Genomic DNA, 18845 nt, shown 5'->3' with positions numbered 1-18845 from the left:
AAAGCGATAGGTGTGGAAGTAAATCCCGAAAAGACAAGGGGAATGAATACGTATCGTGACCAGAATATTGCACGAAATGGAAATATAAAACTTGGAGATTTATTCTCCGAAAAAGGTGGAAAATTTCAAATATCTTAGAGAAAATAACAAATTTAAATGACACTCGAGAGGAAATAAAACACAGAATAAATTATAGGAAATGTTTGTTATTATTCGGTTCAGCAGCTTTTGTCATCTCGTCTGAGTCTAAAAAATCTGAAAGTTAGCATTTATAAACCATATGTATTATTTTAATGTACCGAAGTACATATGATATTTCCATGCAGATATTCTGCGTCATCATGCGATGTAAGATTAATGGAAAGGAGAAAAATTCTCTCCGGCGTCGGGATTTGAACCCGGGTTTTCAGCTCTACGTGCTGATGCTTGATCCACTAAGCCACACCGGATACCACCGCGTCAGATTAAGCGCCAACTTTTGGGTTTCCTCTAGTAGCCGTCCTCTGCACTACGTCATAGAGTCTATGAACGTAGGACCGAAGTCCACACATGTGTTGAGGTGAACTTTTCTCCGTTCCATTACTTTTACATCGAATGATGACGCAGAATATCTGCATGGAAATATCATATGCACTTCGGTACATTAAAATAATATATATGATATGCGTAAATCACTTCGTGATTTAAGACGGCGCTTATTCCGTCGGATCCCGGCCAACTAGTCACTCATAACGAGTGCACCTCAACACATGTGTGGACTTCGGTCCTACGTTCATAGACTTTATGACGTAGTGCAGAGGGCGGCCACTAGAGGGAACCCAAGAGTTGGAGCTTAATCTGAGACGATTCTCTCCGACGTCGGTGTGGTATCCGGTGTGGTTTATTGGATAAAGCATCAGCACGTAGAGCTGAAAACCTGGGTTCAAATCCCGGCGCCGGAGAGAATTTTTCTCCTTTCCATTACTCTTACATCGTATTTATAAACCAGTTATGTTACCAGCTGTTCTGTATGATTGTCAGACTTGGACTCTCGCTTAGAGAGAGAAACAGAGATTAAGGGTGTTTGGGAATAAGGGTTTAGGAAAATATTTGAGGCTAAGAGGGATGAAGTTGCAGGAGAATACAGGAAGTTACAACGCAGAACTGCACGCATTGTATTTTCACCTGACTTAAATAGCAACATTAAATCTAGTCGTGTGAGATGGGCAGGTCATGTAGCACGTATGGGCGAATCCACAAATGCATACAGAGTGTTAGTTGTGAGATCGGAGTGGAAAAGACCTTCCTATCTTATTTATGAATGCTTTGATGTGGCCTATTACGACCTAGTCTTCGAAGACGGCATTTAGTATTCATCCTGGATGTATATGTTATATGCGTAGATGTAAGGATTTCTTGACAGTTTGTCAGACGAACATGGCAGTAGCCTACATTGTTTCCTTGGTTTGTTCTTATTAGCATTAGTGATAAATCAATAAGTACTGCTGGTAATTACCGACGCAGTACTATGTTTTTAACATTAATTTTAATAGTTTTTTTTCCTTTTCTAGGTTAAATTACATCGATCAAAAGGAGAAACAAACTTACTAAAAGATGTAAGTAACTATATATGTATTCAAGCAGTATTATATTATAAAGCTTAGAGGCTCTTCCTTAATATTAGTACCACTGGCTCCCATACCAAATGGGTCTATTGAAAGAAAAAATTTCAAAATTATTTTCATTTTAGAACACGGGTGTTAATACTGGTTTCGGATTATATGCCTTACTTGAAAAATCTCAATTTTTTTTTCAGTCTCCACAATGGATACAATGAGTAATTGTCTCATTTTTTAAATATATGAAAGAAACCAAGGTGTAAATTCTAGATAAGATTAAAAAATATTAATTTTATAAAGAAATGACAATTTTTCCATTGATTCTTTTAATTTTGGAATAATTTCAGCACGTGTTTTGCTTTCTCCATCCTCGATATTTCTTGATAAGATCGTTGAATGTGGAATAATAGAATGTATATCCACCTTACCATAAATATCTCTAACGTGAATCATTGTCTGTTATTAAGCATCTCTTAATATAGCCTACATTATGGTAAAAATGTTAAGGGAAGAGAACGTGTAGATTTGGTTTATTTTTATTAAATAATGTGACTGATAAGTTATAGATTGTATTAGTATTAGTGTTTTTGTATTAGTATTACGGTCTTACTAATAAACCGTGTGTAGTTTCTAAACTAGGCGTATGCAGAATTGAGACAGAAAACGTTACTAATAACCCTTGCATAAGCGATGGGTGTATAAACATGCTGTAAGTATACAATGGGAATTCCTTTTCAGTAGTTATATACACGAAAACCCCTTGATTAAGCGTTGTATATAGAGAAAAATTGGCCGCCCCTCTAACAGCTGTTCGTGTCGACAGTCATTTAATGATGATGGTTGCCTTGTAACCACAGAAGAACAAACCAAAGAACACAGAATAATAGGAATAATATTGCTGTAGCTTGTACTCTTTGACCAAAATATAGTGTGGTAATCGATCAGAGCTAGTTGTACTATCGATACTTAACACGGCACACTAGAGCGCTCTACCGGATTCAATAGAGAACCTCAGATGTTCTATTACTTTCGTAATGAAGTAATGACGTAGCTGTGTAACAGCTATACTGTTATACACGACGTATGTAGTGAATATTAGTAAGGAATTTACACACGACTTATAAACGAGCTACTCATTGTTTTTTTTTTATTTTAGTTGGTTATTTAACGACGCTGTATCAACTACTAGGTTATTTAGCGTCGATGAGATTGGTGATGTCGAGATGATATTTGGCGAGATGAGGCCGAGGATTCGCCATAGATTACCTTGTATTCACATTACGTTTGGGGAAAAGATCGGAAAAAACCCAACCAGGTAATCGGCCCAAGCGGGGATCGAATCCGCGCCCGAACGCAACTTCAGACCGGCAGGCAAGCGCGTTAACCGACTGAGCCACGCCGGTGGCGCTGCTCATTGTATCAGACAGTTAAACGTCTGCATATAGAGTCTTTATTAATAAGACCGTTAGTGTTTAATTATTTAACCTGGTAGATATATGACCGCCAGGCCTTCTCTGCCCCTGCCTCTGCTTTTGAATAAATTTGAGACGCATGACAAAATCTCTGTTATTTTATTGCAATCACATATTATTTACTAAGCTTCATTAAATACTTTCATTACTGATGTAATAAGTTCGACAAGATGGATACTGAATAACATCATAAATAGCATAAAGTATTATTTCATTTAAACTTATTGTGTTATTTAAAAAATAAATTTTCTTGTTAAATTGTTCAATTTTACTTTCTAATTTTCGTGCTCTGTGAAATAAAACAAAGAATCCTATCAAAAGCCGATCGATTACACCTCAAACCACATTTATAGGTACCAATAATAATAATAATATTAATAATAATATAATAATAATAAAATAATAAAAATAGTATAATACTACTACTACTACTACTACTACTACTACTACTACTACTACTGATAATAATAATAATAATAATAATAATAATAATAATAATAATAATAATAATAATAATGATCATTTATTTTAGCTGGACGTAAGGTCTTCTCTTCTACTGATCCAGCAAAAAGACGGTGGTGGTGGTGGTGGTGGTGGTGGTGGTGGTGGTGGTGGTAACATTAATAAACTGTGCCACCTTTTTAATTCTCATTTGCCTGGTGCTCGTTATTTATGAGTTATTCAATTTTATCTGGAGACAGAAATTTGAAATATGACACTGTTTTGTCTGAAATCACTTTTGCCTCGTTTTCAACCAAATTTTCAAGGCCTTCGTCCTGTTCCCCTGTTTTTCTTTACAATGCACTATATCCCTTTGCTGTCGTCTTTAGAGTCATTAACATCATTTGTAGTTTGTGCAGGTTACAGCAATACAGTATATAGAGGAATGAATTTCCTTTTTCTTCAATTTTATTTGAACAGAAGTACTTAGAGATAGTCTGACTTATAAATTTTAAGCAATTTATAATTGAAAAATATTAATAATAATAATAATATAATAATAATAATAATAATAATAATAATAATAACAATAATAATAATAATAATAATAATAACAAACTTTTTACAATACTGAATTTGAAGATTCTTATATTGAACAATAAATTATAATTGTTATTTATGCAACTATCGGATAATATTGATGTTTATGGCATGATGAATATTTTTTTGTCGCACGAACGATAAAGAGCGCTGCAATTTTCATGAGTTTCATAATAAGATTATCTAAGAGTTTGATACAACACTTTAAGGCATTCTATCATTATGAATTGTGGGAAAAAATTATTAAAGAAGTTCAATTCGGAATCCACAAATGACAAATTGTATTCATATGTTCTTATCGATTATTTGTGCTTGGCATTGACTTTGAGTAAAAAGTAATGTAGGTTACGTTATAAATGATCCTTTATATTGTTAATATAGATTCTCGTCCACAACCGAGGAGTAAGGGTTAGCGTGTCTGACCGCGAAATCATATGGCCCAGTTTCGATTCCCGGTAGAGGCAAATTACCTCGTTGATATTTTTTCCGTTTTTTTTTTCTTTAACCGAATATGAGCAAATACTAGCTAGCTTTCAGTGCGAGGCACCGCACATGTTGATAAAGCGTCGTAAAATAAGGTACTAAAAATCCCTGAACCACAGATCCGTTTTATGTGATATTCCAAAGTGATACAAAATTGTTAAAGATTGGACATAAAAGATACGTTACCTTCTGTCCTGCATTTAATTTCTTGTTACTTCCCGTGTAGAATGCATAACCAAGACACCAAACATTCCGATATTACATTATAGCATATAGCCTACGACATTGCTTTTATCGGCACGCGTGCCACAATAAGCCAGTTACGCACAATTTTCGACGTAGTAACAATCTGTTTATAATGCTAGGATGGCATAAAAGTCTTTATGCAGTATGTTTCATGTATTTGATTAATGTCTATGAGAGTCAAAATATGACATTTCTTACGATTTGATAATTTAATTTTCTATGATTGCATGACACTTTTTGTTGCTGTGACTGACGTTTCTTTTTGTTTACTATTAGGCATATATCTTCTTGTTCGTGAGATGTTTTGACGAGAAAACACTATGGCATTAATTGAGGGCACCAGCACTTTTCCAAAAAAAATTGTTTCTTGTCATTAGACATTTTTTGAATTTGGAGTGGAAGGGTAACCATCAGCTTCTTGTCTATTGGAAAGACGTGAATATGTTAAGAGAAAATCCACAAGGGATTAGGGAAAACAAGAAAATGTTTACTTGAAGCAAGTAAAGCGATTGGTTTGGAAGTATATCCATGAAAGACAAAGGATATGATTATGTTTCGTGACCAGAATATTGTACAAAATGGAAAATAAAGCTTGGAAATTTATATTCTGAAGAGGAGGAAAATTTCAAATATCTTGAATGAACAGTAAAAAATATAAATGACACTCGAGGGGAAATAAAACGCAGAATAAATGTTGGAAGTGCTTGTTATTATTCGGTTGAGCAGCTTTTGTCATCTAGTCTGCGGTTAAAAAATCTGAAGGCTAGAATTTATAGACGAGTTATATTACCGGTTGTTCTGTATGGTTGTGAGACTTGAACTCTCACTTAGAGAGAGAAACAGAGATTAAGTGTGTTTGGGAATAAGGTTATTAGGAAAATATTTGGGGCTAAGAGGGGTGAAGTTACAGGAGAATGGAGAAAGTTACACAACGCAGAACTGCACGCATTGAATTCTTCACCTGACATAATTAGGAACATTAAATCCAGACGTTTGAGATGGGTATGGCATGTAGCACGTATGGGCGAATCCAGAAATGCATATAGAGTGTTAGTTGTGAGACCGGAGGGGAAAACACCTTTTGGGAATCCGAGTCACAGATGAGAGGATAATATGAAAATGTATTGTGATGTTGGAGACTTGATTAACATTGCACAGGATAGGGACAGATGGCTGGCTTATATGAGGACGGCAATGCAGCTGCGGATTCCTTGAAAGCCATTTGTAAGTACCGTAAACTGGGGTTACTTTGAACACAGAGGAAACTCTGACCATTTTTTTTTTTTTTCAGAAAATCATATTTAGGTTTCTACATGTTGCATTTGTTATAGATGGAGGTAAATTATCATAAAATCATTCTCATACCAAATTTACCTCCATCTATAACAAGTGCAGCATGTAGAAGCCTAAATGTGATTTTCTGAAAAAAATGGTCAAAGTTTTCTCTGTGTTCAAAGTAACCCCAGTTTACGGTAATAACAATAAAACTGACAATGATAATGGTATATACGTAGGCTACATACATAAATACATACATACGTACATACATACATGCATACCTGCATGCATACATACTTATATACATATATATATATATATATATATATATATATAGATACATACATACATACATACATACATACATACATACATACATGCATACATACATACATGTTCTGACTCCGGGCAGGTCTTTCACTGCAATCCCAGCATTCCACAATCTTTCGTATTTTCTCCCTTCCTCTTAGCCTTCGCATAATGATCCATATATTTTAATATCGTCTATCATCTGAAATCTTCATTTGCCCCGAACTCTTTTCCCGTTTCCCATTCCCCATTCCTTCCTTCAGTAGCCAGTTTTTTTTTTCATCCAGTGATTCAACCAATTCCTTTTTCTCTTTCTGATCAGTATCAGTATCAGTCTGTCTTCACCCACTTTTTCCAATACAACTTCATTTCTTATTCTGTCTACACACTTCACACTCTTCATTCTTGTAGATATTCAAATTTCAAACAAATGCTTCTATTTGTTTCTTAATCGTAATGTCCATGTTTCTGCCCCATACAATACCACACTCCACACAAAGCCCTTCACTAGTTTCTTAATAATAATAATAATAATAATAATAATAATAATAATAATAATAATAATAATAATAATAATAATAATAATAATAATACTTACAACTTACAAAATCGAATCTCCTCGAAGAGGATATAACAGGTCATGCACTCTCTGTGATGGGGAGCCATAAGCTGATATGTATGCAAGTTTGCGTCTTTACATGAGAAGGTTTTGGAAGTTACGCAAGCTCCGAAAAACCTCTTCGTGCTGCTAAAAATTTTCAGATTTAGAGTGTGTTTATGAATTATTTCTTAAACAAACCGCAAATAATAATAATAGATCAATTTTATCATTAATTTTTGTTTAAAAAAATGTTCAATACCATATCCAGTTTTGACAGGGAATGCCTTTTTCAAACATATGGTTAAACGTGCTTGTTCAATTTTACATGAGTGAAGACATGGCTGTTTGTTAAACTACTTACGTCTCTATTATCAAAGTAGAAACAATATACTATGCATTATGTGTTTTTTAATGAAATAATATATTCCAAACCAACAATAGGAAAAGTTCAAGATATAGCTCACTTTAATCAGCTTCTGATGTGGACTGAATCCTAGTAAAACTGTGTGCGTCATGCTTGGAGCAAGAAAGTGTAATTTCGAAGTGCGGGATGTTTGATATGGACAAGTCGGAGTCACAGTCTGAACTGAAAGCTTCAATACAAAAGCGTTTCACACGGAAATAATATTTGATCCTATAGACAATTGGGGAAAATAGCAAAATAGAGTATTGCTTCCTATCTTATTTATGAATGCTTTGATGTGGCCTATTACGACCTGGTCTTCGAAGAAGGCATTTATTATTCATCCTGGATGTATATGTTATATGCGTACATCTAAGGATTTCTCGACAGTTTGTCAGACGAACATGGCAGTAGCCTACATTGTTTCCTTGGTTTGTTCTTATTAGCATTAGTGATAAATCAATAAGTACTGCTGGCAATTACCGACGCAGTACTATGTTTTTAACATTAATTTTAATAGTTTTTATTTTTCCTTTTCTAGATTCATCTTCACCGCACAAAAGCGGAGACGAACCTGTTGGAAGAAGTAAGTAACTATATATATGTATTCAAGTAGTAGTATATTATAAAGCTTAGAGGCTCTTCCTTAATATTAGTACCACTGGCTCCCATACCAAATGGGTATATTGAAAGAAAAATTTTCAAAATTGTTTTCATTTTAGAACACGGGTGTTGATACCGGTTTCGGACTATATGCCTTACTTGAAAAATATCAATTTTTTTCAGTCTCTACAATGAGTGCAATGAGTAATTGTCTCTTTTTTTTAAATATATGAAAGAAACCAAGGTGTATATTCTAGATAAGATTAAAAGATATTAATTTTATAAAGAAATGACAATTTTTCCATTGATTCTTTTAATTTTGGAATAATTTCAGCACGTATTTTGCTTTCTCCATCCTCGATATTTCTTGATAAGATCGTTGAATGTGGAATAATAGAATGTACTTCCACCTTACCATAAATATATCTAACGTCAATCATTGTCTGTTATTAAGCATCTCTTAAATAGCCTACATTATGGTAAAAATGTTAAGGGAAGAGATCATGTAGATTTGGGTTATTTTTATTAAACGATGTGACTGATACAGATTGTCTGCTTTTGAATAAATTTGAGTCGCATCACAAAATCTCTGTTATTTATAAACAATCACATATTTACTAAGCTTCATTAAATATCTTCATTACTGATGTAACAAGTGCGACAAGATGGATGTTGAATAACATAATACATAATATAAGGTATTACTTGATTTAAAGAATTGTGTTATTTAAAAATTAAATTTTATTGTTGCATTGTTCAATATTACTTTCTAATTTTCGTGATCTGTGGAATAAAACAAAGAATCTGACTAATAGCCGTTCGATTATGCGTAAAACAAATTTATAGTGCCCAATAACAACAATAAATAATAATAATAATAATAATAATAATAATAATAATAATAATAATAATAATAATAATAATAATAATAATAATTTATTTTAGCTAGCAGTGTTAATGCCGTAGCCCAGGTATGCTCATTCTCTGACTCCCGATTACGTTCTGTAAGCGCAACCTTCGAATGTAGAGCGTGCTGTTCCCCGTTCGAAGCTCGACGGATGACTGCGGAAGGCAGCTCAAGTACTTAGTGAACGCACGAACTGTGCGGGACAATGACACAGTCAAAACCTTCTGTAAGCAAACGATCATTCCGTACAGTGTGGGAGGAAGACTATTTTTGTTGTGAAAACGTAAAGTGTTTACTATGTTGTAAGGTATTGTCAGGAATACTACTGAGCAACATAAAACATTATACGCTCTGCCATCCAGAACATGCCGAAGTGACAGGGAAGCTGTTTTCTGTAATATGTAGGCCTATTCATATATCAACATTATTATTATTATTATTATTAATATTATTATTATTATTATTATTATTATTGTTATTGTTATTACTACTACAACTATTGTTATTGTGGTGATTTTATTCCAATAGAAATATATGTTATGATAAAATAATTTTTCAGGGGTCCAACGTGCAATAAAGTTTCAAAAATTGAAAGCACTTCATGATAGGCCAAACATTGAAGAGAGTCGAACAGTTCAGAGTCTTTGTTTAGGAGCAAGTTATGTAGTATGTTGGGAATTAGCTAAGGCACTAAAAAGCCTTCACGGATGGTGAACTTCTAAAGAGATGTATGGTGCCTGAACAAAATATAGTTAATTACATCTCTGTACTGGAACAGCACAAATGTGAATTCACAGAACATAGATTTAATGATTTTAGACGTACGGAAAGTGATATTAATCTTTTTGTTAATATTTCATAGTAAATTTAGTACAATCTGTGAGAGTGCAGTTCCAGGACGAGTTAATTGATCTACAAAGTAACGCAGAATTATTCTGAACTAAATGCAGAGAATATGACTTGCCAAGCATAGAAGTGTTAAAAAATGAACAAAACGCAATATCCCAAGATGAGCTTATTCGCTGTCACTCGAAATATGTGTGCAAACAATTATTTTCGAGAATGAAGGTTGCTAAATCCAAAAATCCAAACGTAGATCCCGATTAACAGATGAGAATCTTTTGTGCATTGCAGTAAATTAGTTGGAAATAGATTTCCGATTACTTGCAGAAAAGAATACACATGTTGAATGTGGAATATGAAAATAACATTATTTATGATATAATAGTACCATAACTGTATAAAATATAATAAATAATGTAATAACTGAATATTGCAGTGTATACTCTTTCCTTTTTCAAATTCAGTTTCTTATCCGTATTTGTAAGACAGTGAGAGCTATGCCACGGTCGGTGCTGCAATATAGTTGCGGAGCCCAGTCCGTACGCTGTGTGTGTTATGCAGTGCAGCATCATCCGTGTAATCGGCGCTTTTACAATTTTGAGCATACCTGCCGTAGGTCTTCTCTTCCACTCAACGAACAAAAAGTAAAATAGTAATAGTAATAATAATAATAATAATACATTATAAAAATAATAATAGAAATAATAATAATAATAAAATAATAACAGTACTAAATCTGTGCTTCCTTTTTAATTCTCTTTGGCTGGTGCTCGTTGTTTATGAATTATTCAATTTTATCTTGAGACAGAAAATTGAAGTATGATACTTTTTAGCCCGGTAATCACTTTTGCCTCGCTTTCAACCAAATTTTCAAGCCCTTCGTCCAGTTCCAATGTTTTTCTTTACAACGCAATATATGCCTATGCTGTCGTGTTTAGGGATATTAATATCATTTGTATTTTGTATTGGTTACTGCAATATAATTATAGCGGAATGATTTTCCTTTTTCTTCAACTTTATTTGAACCGAAATACTTAGAGATAGTCTGAGTTGTAAATTTTAAGCAAATTGTAATTGAAAAATATAAATATCAATAACAAACACTTTACGTTACTCAATTTGAAGATTCTTATATTGAACAATAAAATATAATAGTTATTTATGCAACAAATGGGTAATCTTGATGTTTATGGCATGATGAATGTTTGTCGCACGAACGATAATGAGTGCTACAATATTCATGAATTTCATAATAAGATTATCTACGAGTTGATACAATACATTTAAGGCATTTTAGCATTATAAATTGTGGGAAAAAACATATGAAAGATATTCTATTCGGGATCCATAGCTGACAAATTGAAATAATATATTGTTATCGATTAGTTACACCTCGCTTTTACATGCAGCAAAGAGTAATGGACGACCTTGTAGGTTACGTCACAAATGTTCCTTTATTTTGTTAATGTAGATTCTCGTCCACAACCGCGGAGTAACGGTTAGCGTGTCTGGCCACGAAATCAGGTGGCCCGGTTTCGACTTCCGGTCGAGGCAAGTTACTTCGTTGAGTTTATTTTCCGGTGTTTTCCCTCAACCGAATATGAGCAAATGCTGGGTAACTTTGGGTGCGAGACTCCGCACTCATTTTATCGTTATTATCATATTTTCATTCAGACGCTAAATAACCTGAGATGTTGATAAAGCGTCGTAAAATAAGCTACTAAAAATTGTCGGACCCACAGAACTGTGTTATGTGATATTACAAAATTTATACAAAAGTGTTAAAGATTGAAAATAAATGTTACGTTACTTTCTGTCCTGCAATTCATTTCCTGTTACTTTGCGCGTAGAATGGAAAACGAAGATAGCAAGCGTTCCGGTATTACATTATAGCAAATACGACATTGCTTTTATCGGCACGCGTGCCACATAAAGGCAATTACGCACAACTTTCGACGTAGTAACAATCTGTTTATAATGCTAGGATGGCTTGAAAGTCTTTATGCAGTATGTTTTATGTATTTGATCAATGTCTATGAGAGTCATGATGTGAGACTTCTTGCTATTTGATGATTTCATTTTCTGTGATGTGTTTGCTTCAATTTGCATGACACGTTTCGTTGCTGAGACTGAGGTTTCTTTTTGTTTACTATTGGCATATATCATCTTGTTCGTAAGATGTTTTGACGAGAAAACACTATGGCATTAATTGAATGCACCAGCACTTTCCCAATAAAACCTTTTTTCTGGTCATTAGATATTTTTTGAGAACGCTGAAGTCTACATTCCACTTTACCACAATGAGTACTTATATTTCGGTCAGGAAAATTGTTTGGCCTGAAGACGTTTTTCATGTTTTTGTACAATGCCTGATATTCTTCACTTCGTTTTGCAGCAATCCCCCAATTTGCGACATCAGAAAGCGACAGAATACGCTGACCAGCGAGCGTCCACGTCCAGTGATCAGGGGGTAAGTAAATTTTTCATATATACATGAATTGACGTGGAATATGCGTATAGTTTGGGAGAATCATTTAGAATTCACCTGCGGCAGAAGGGCAGAAGAGACCAAGGACGTCCATGTAAACGATGGAGAGATCAATTTAATTAATATTGAATAATATTTCAGTCTTTTGAACTGTAAATTTTAACATTTTATAAAAACTCAGTACAATTATAATAGGCCATATTACTATAATATTTCATGTAAGCACAATACTTGAAGCCGGAAGAGCCAAAGGCCAAAGCCATGCTGTTGATGATATTGATGATGAGTAATGATTTCAAGGGCAAACCTCTTTGGAGATATATTTGAAAAAAGATACATTTAAAGCCGTAATCATTACAACAAGAGGTGCAATTTTAAGACATATATTTGCCTTATAAAAAAAACTGCATGAATAATTTTTAGTTGTATGGGGTTATTTCTATCGATGTCATAAATTGTAACGAACTACTACTTCACATACGGTATAAATAACGAAATCGTGGATTTCGTAATACTTCGAAAAATTACCTCCACAAAGGCCAAATACACAGCTTTAAGCAGAGTCATATCAGTGATCAATAAAACTAGTTGAGATTACTTGCTCAAAACCCCGCTACTGCAATCAACTGGAGCTTGTGATAAAGGATGATTAAGTTCTATCTAAACAAATCGATGTGCGCCACGAAAAAGGCAGATTAGAATTCATCTGAGTGCAATAGAAGCGTTATATTCCTTCGCTCTAGAATATTCCAAGAGGAAAGTTCAGAATAACATACAGGATTTGGAATTGAACGGGTAACATCAGCTTCTTGTCCATTCGAATGACGTGAATATGTTAAGAGAAAATCCACAAAATATTACGAAAAACACGGAAATTTTACTTGAAGCAAGTAAAGCGATAGGTGTGGAAGTAAATCCCGAAAAGACAAGGGGAATGAATACGTATCGTGACCAGAATATTGCACGAAATGGAAATATAAAACTTGGAGATTTATTCTCCGAAAAAGGTGGAAAATTTCAAATATCTTAGAGAAAATAACAAATTTAAATGACACTCGAGAGGAAATAAAACACAGAATAAATTATAGGAAATGTTTGTTATTATTCGGTTCAGCAGCTTTTGTCATCTCGTCTGAGTCTAAAAAATCTGAAAGTTAGCATTTATAAACCATATGTATTATTTTAATGTACCGAAGTACATATGATATTTCCATGCAGATATTCTGCGTCATCATGCGATGTAAGATTAATGGAAAGGAGAAAAATTCTCTCCGGCGTCGGGATTTGAACCCGGGTTTTCAGCTCTACGTGCTGATGCTTGATCCACTAAGCCACACCGGATACCACCGCGTCAGATTAAGCGCCAACTTTTGGGTTTCCTCTAGTAGCCGTCCTCTGCACTACGTCATAGAGTCTATGAACGTAGGACCGAAGTCCACACATGTGTTGAGGTGAACTTTTCTCCGTTCCATTACTTTTACATCGAATGATGACGCAGAATATCTGCATGGAAATATCATATGCACTTCGGTACATTAAAATAATATATATGATATGCGTAAATCACTTCGTGATTTAAGACGGCGCTTATTCCGTCGGATCCCGGCCAACTAGTCACTCATAACGAGTGCACCTCAACACATGTGTGGACTTCGGTCCTACGTTCATAGACTTTATGACGTAGTGCAGAGGGCGGCCACTAGAGGGAACCCAAGAGTTGGAGCTTAATCTGAGACGATTCTCTCCGACGTCGGTGTGGTATCCGGTGTGGTTTATTGGATAAAGCATCAGCACGTAGAGCTGAAAACCTGGGTTCAAATCCCGGCGCCGGAGAGAATTTTTCTCCTTTCCATTACTCTTACATCGTATTTATAAACCAGTTATGTTACCAGCTGTTCTGTATGATTGTCAGACTTGGACTCTCGCTTAGAGAGAGAAACAGAGATTAAGGGTGTTTGGGAATAAGGGTTTAGGAAAATATTTGAGGCTAAGAGGGATGAAGTTGCAGGAGAATACAGGAAGTTACAACGCAGAACTGCACGCATTGTATTTTCACCTGACTTAAATAGCAACATTAAATCTAGTCGTGTGAGATGGGCAGGTCATGTAGCACGTATGGGCGAATCCACAAATGCATACAGAGTGTTAGTTGTGAGATCGGAGTGGAAAAGACCTTCCTATCTTATTTATGAATGCTTTGATGTGGCCTATTACGACCTAGTCTTCGAAGACGGCATTTAGTATTCATCCTGGATGTATATGTTATATGCGTAGATGTAAGGATTTCTTGACAGTTTGTCAGACGAACATGGCAGTAGCCTACATTGTTTCCTTGGTTTGTTCTTATTAGCATTAGTGATAAATCAATAAGTACTGCTGGTAATTACCGACGCAGTACTATGTTTTTAACATTAATTTTAATAGTTTTTTTTCCTTTTCTAGGTTAAATTACATCGATCAAAAGGAGAAACAAACTTACTCGAAGATGTAAGTAACTATATATGTATTCAAGCAGTATTATATTATAAAGCTTAGAGGCTCTTCCTTAATATTAGTACCACTGGCTCCCATACCAAATGGGTCTATTGAAAGAAAAAATTTCAAAATTATTTTCATTTTAGAACACGGGTGTTGATACTGGTTTCGGATTATATGCCTTACTTGAAAAATCTCAATTTTTTTTTCAGTCTCCACAATGGATACAATGAGTAATTGTCTCATTTTTTAAATATATGAAAGAAACCAAGGTGTAAATTCTAGATAAGATTAAAAAATATTAATTTTATAAAGAAATGACAATTTTTCCATTGATTCTTTTAATTTTGGAATAATTTCAGCACGTGTTTTGCTTTCTCCATCCTCGATATTTCTTGATAAGATCGTTGAATGTGGAATAATAGAATGTATATCCACCTTACCATAAATATCTCTAACGTGAATCATTGTCTGTTATTAAGCATCTCTTAATATAGCCTACATTATGGTAAAAATGTTAAGGGAAGAGAACGTGTAGATTTGGTTTATTTTTATTAAATAATGTGACTGATAAGTTATAGATTGTATTAGTATTAGTGTTTTTGTATTAGTATTACGGTCTTACTAATAAACCGTGTGTAGTTTCTAAACTAGGCGTATGCAGAATTGAGACAGAAAACGTTACTAATAACCCTTGCATAAGCGATGGGTGTATAAACATGCTGTAAGTATACAATGGGAATTCCTTTTCAGTAGTTATATACACGAAAACCCCTTGATTAAGCGTTGTATATAGAGAAAAATTGGCCGCCCCTCTAACAGCTGTTCGTGTCGACAGTCATTTAATGATGATGGTTGCCTTGTAACCACAGAAGAACAAACCAAAGAACACAGAATAATAGGAATAATATTGCTGTAGCTTGTACTCTTTGACCAAAATATAGTGTGGTAATCGATCAGAGCTAGTTGTACTATCGATACTTAACACGGCACACTAGAGCGCTCTACCGGATTCAATAGAGAACCTCAGATGTTCTATTACTTTCGTAATGAAGTAATGACGTAGCTGTGTAACAGCTATACTGTTATACACGACGTATGTAGTGAATATTAGTAAGGAATTTACACACGACTTATAAACGAGCTACTCATTGTTTTTTTTTATTTTAGTTGGTTATTTAACGACGCTGTATCAACTACTAGGTTATTTAGCGTCGATGAGATTGGTGATGTCGAGATGATATTTGGCGAGATGAGGCCGAGGATTCGCCATAGACTACCTTGTATTCACATTACGTTTGGGGAAAAGATCGGAAAAAACCCAACCAGGTAATCGGCCCAAGCGGGGATCGAATCCGCGCCCGAACGCAACTTCAGACCGGCAGGCAAGCGCGTTAACCGACTGAGCCACGCCGGTGGCGCTGCTCATTGTATCAGACAGTTAAACGTCTGCATATAGAGTCTTTATTAATAAGACCGTTAGTGTTTAATTATTTAACCTGGTAGATATATGACCGCCAGGCCTTCTCTGCCCCTGCCTCTGCTTTTGAATAAATTTGAGACGCATGACAAAATCTCTGTTATTTTATTGCAATCACATATTATTTACTAAGCTTCATTAAATACTTTCATTACTGATGTAATAAGTTCGACAAGATGGATACTGAATAACATCATAAATAGCATAAAGTATTATTTCATTTAAACGTATTGTGTTATTTAAAAAATAAATTTTCTTGTTAAATTGTTCAATTTTACTTTCTAATTTTCGTGCTCTGTGAAATTAAGCAAAGAATCCTATCAAAAGCCGATCGATTACACCTCAAACCACATTTATAGGTACCAATAATAATAATAAAAATATTAATAATAATAATAATAATAATGATAATAATAATATAATAATAAAATAATAAACATAATATAATACTACTACTACTACTACTACTACTACTACTACTACTACTACTACTACTACTACTACTACTACTTCTACTACTACTACTACTAATAATAATAATAATAATAATAATAATAATAATCATTTATTTTATCTGGCCGTAAGGCCTTCTCTTCTACTGATCCAACAAAAAGACGTTGGTGGTGGTGGTGGTGGTGGTGGTGGTGGTAACATTAATAAACTGTGCCACCTTTTTAATTCTCATTTGCCTGGTGCTCGTCATTTATGAATTATTCAATTTTATCTGGAGACAGAAATTTGAAATATGACACTGTTTCGTCGGAAATCACTATTGCCTCGTTTTCAACCAATTTTCAAGGCCTTCGTCCTGTTCCACTGTTTTCTTTACAATGCACTATATCCCTTTGCTGTCGTCTTTAGGGTTATTAATATCATTTGTAGTTTGTGCAGGTTACAGCAGTATATAGTGGAATGAATTTCCTTTTTCTTGAATTTTATTTGAACAGAAGTACTTAGAGATAGTCTGACTTATAAATTTTAAACAATTTATAATTGAAAAATGTTAATAATAATAATAATAATAATAATAATAATAATAATAATAATAATATTAATAATCTTATATATAAAAGTCAATGTGTGTATGTATGTATGTATGTATGTATGTATGTATGTATGTATGTGTGTATGTGTGTATGTATGTGTGTATGTACTCAATACGAATCTACAAGCTTTGACTGATATTTGCCAAAGTTTGCACATTTAATATTCATAACCCGGAGAAGAACATAGGCTACATTAAAATTGGACAGATGGACGTTAAATTATTGAAAACAATAAAAATTAGAACGAAAAATGGCATTTATCATAGTAAAATGGCCTAATCTACAATCAATTGTTTTTTTATTGACGTCATCCAGCCATGTCTTCTTCCGTTGTAAAAGCGGCCATATTGTTATTGAAATATAAAATAAAATAATATTAAATTAAAACTACGTAAATGAGGGACGATCTCTTGATTGAATGTATCATGGGCAATAATATACAATACCAAATGGCATAAAACACATTTTTGTTTAATTTTAAAAAATTCAAAATCAAACATAATATAGCAAATATGAAAGCATTCCTAATACATTAATTCAATCTCTTCGATACGTAGTTCTCTGTATCGTCGTGGTAATGTGAGCGGCTTTAGTGTATGGGGTCACAGGTTCGAAGCTCAGTTTACTCCTCTTTTTTTTTATTATTTTGATAATTTATTTACATTATTTTAGGTACGTTATTTTATTTTAGTCCGCCACAAGGAGAGTTTTACTACATAAATAATAAAAAAAAAATCAAAATACAATTATACTGAAATCTTAATATATATGGTAAAAGTGAAAGTTATCTATACAGATCTACACGCTTTGACTGATATGTACCAAAGTTTGCACTATTAACCTTCATAACCTGGAGAAAAACATAGGCTATATTAACATTGTACAAAGACCGTAAAAGCATTCGTTTGTGTAACTCTTCGTTTGGTTGGTACACTTCTTTGAAAATGTACGTGAGGATTCTCTATAAAATGCATGAAACAGCATGGAGCAGAGCAATAAGCACAACACGCAGAAGCACACCTGAACAATCTTCTGAACCACACTCCAGTGCTGAAAAATCAAATGCCACCTGAATTACATTTTTGAACTCCGAGACTTGTTCACAATCCACGTAACCAGCTGACAGCCGGGAATACAGAAGCATAGGTCAGTACACTGGAGCAGACAACTGGTTATGAATAACAGAGTGCGTTTTCATTATAAACACTCGATTTCCCAAGTTAAGTACTGGATTCTCAGCAAGAGTCCTTATGAAATCTATTATCCTCCGAGCATATATTTTGTATTGTCTAAGTAAATAGATATTCAGAGGCTGGATATATTTACTTTTTTAGGTGGAATGATCATACATTCCATATCCTAGCCTTGGAATGATTCATTTATTAAGGTTGCGTCCTTGTGCGCATTCAGTGACTCACACAACAGTGTACAGTTTTGATTACCTGCAATATTTTCAGACAGAACGTTGGAGATAAATGTTCTTAAATGGGCTTTAAACATTTTACCACGCGCATTAGCTTCTAGGCTAGGCTAGGCTTACGGGTAAGGTGTCCCATCCCCTTAACTTGTGCA

General features: G+C 34.2%; 1 protein-coding gene across 1 annotated transcript in view; it reads left to right on the top strand.

The window, feature by feature from the left end:
* The window catches only part of LOC138715762 (uncharacterized), a 45234-nt gene that overhangs the window by 1015 nt on the left and 25374 nt on the right, over positions 1 to 18845 (top strand). The window contains exons 2-4 of the mRNA XM_069848809.1: positions 7973 to 8017; positions 12180 to 12254; positions 14715 to 14759. Coding sequence (XP_069704910.1) covers positions 7973 to 8017; positions 12180 to 12254; positions 14715 to 14759 — 165 coding nt within the window. The remainder of the gene's footprint in view (positions 1 to 7972; positions 8018 to 12179; positions 12255 to 14714; positions 14760 to 18845) is intronic.

Source organism: Periplaneta americana, chromosome 15 (assembly GCF_040183065.1).
Source record: "Periplaneta americana isolate PAMFEO1 chromosome 15, P.americana_PAMFEO1_priV1, whole genome shotgun sequence".
NCBI lineage: Eukaryota > Metazoa > Arthropoda > Insecta > Blattodea > Blattidae > Periplaneta > Periplaneta americana.
The sequence above is the reverse complement of the archived record's forward strand: the minus strand, read 5'-3'. Positions and strand labels throughout refer to the sequence as shown.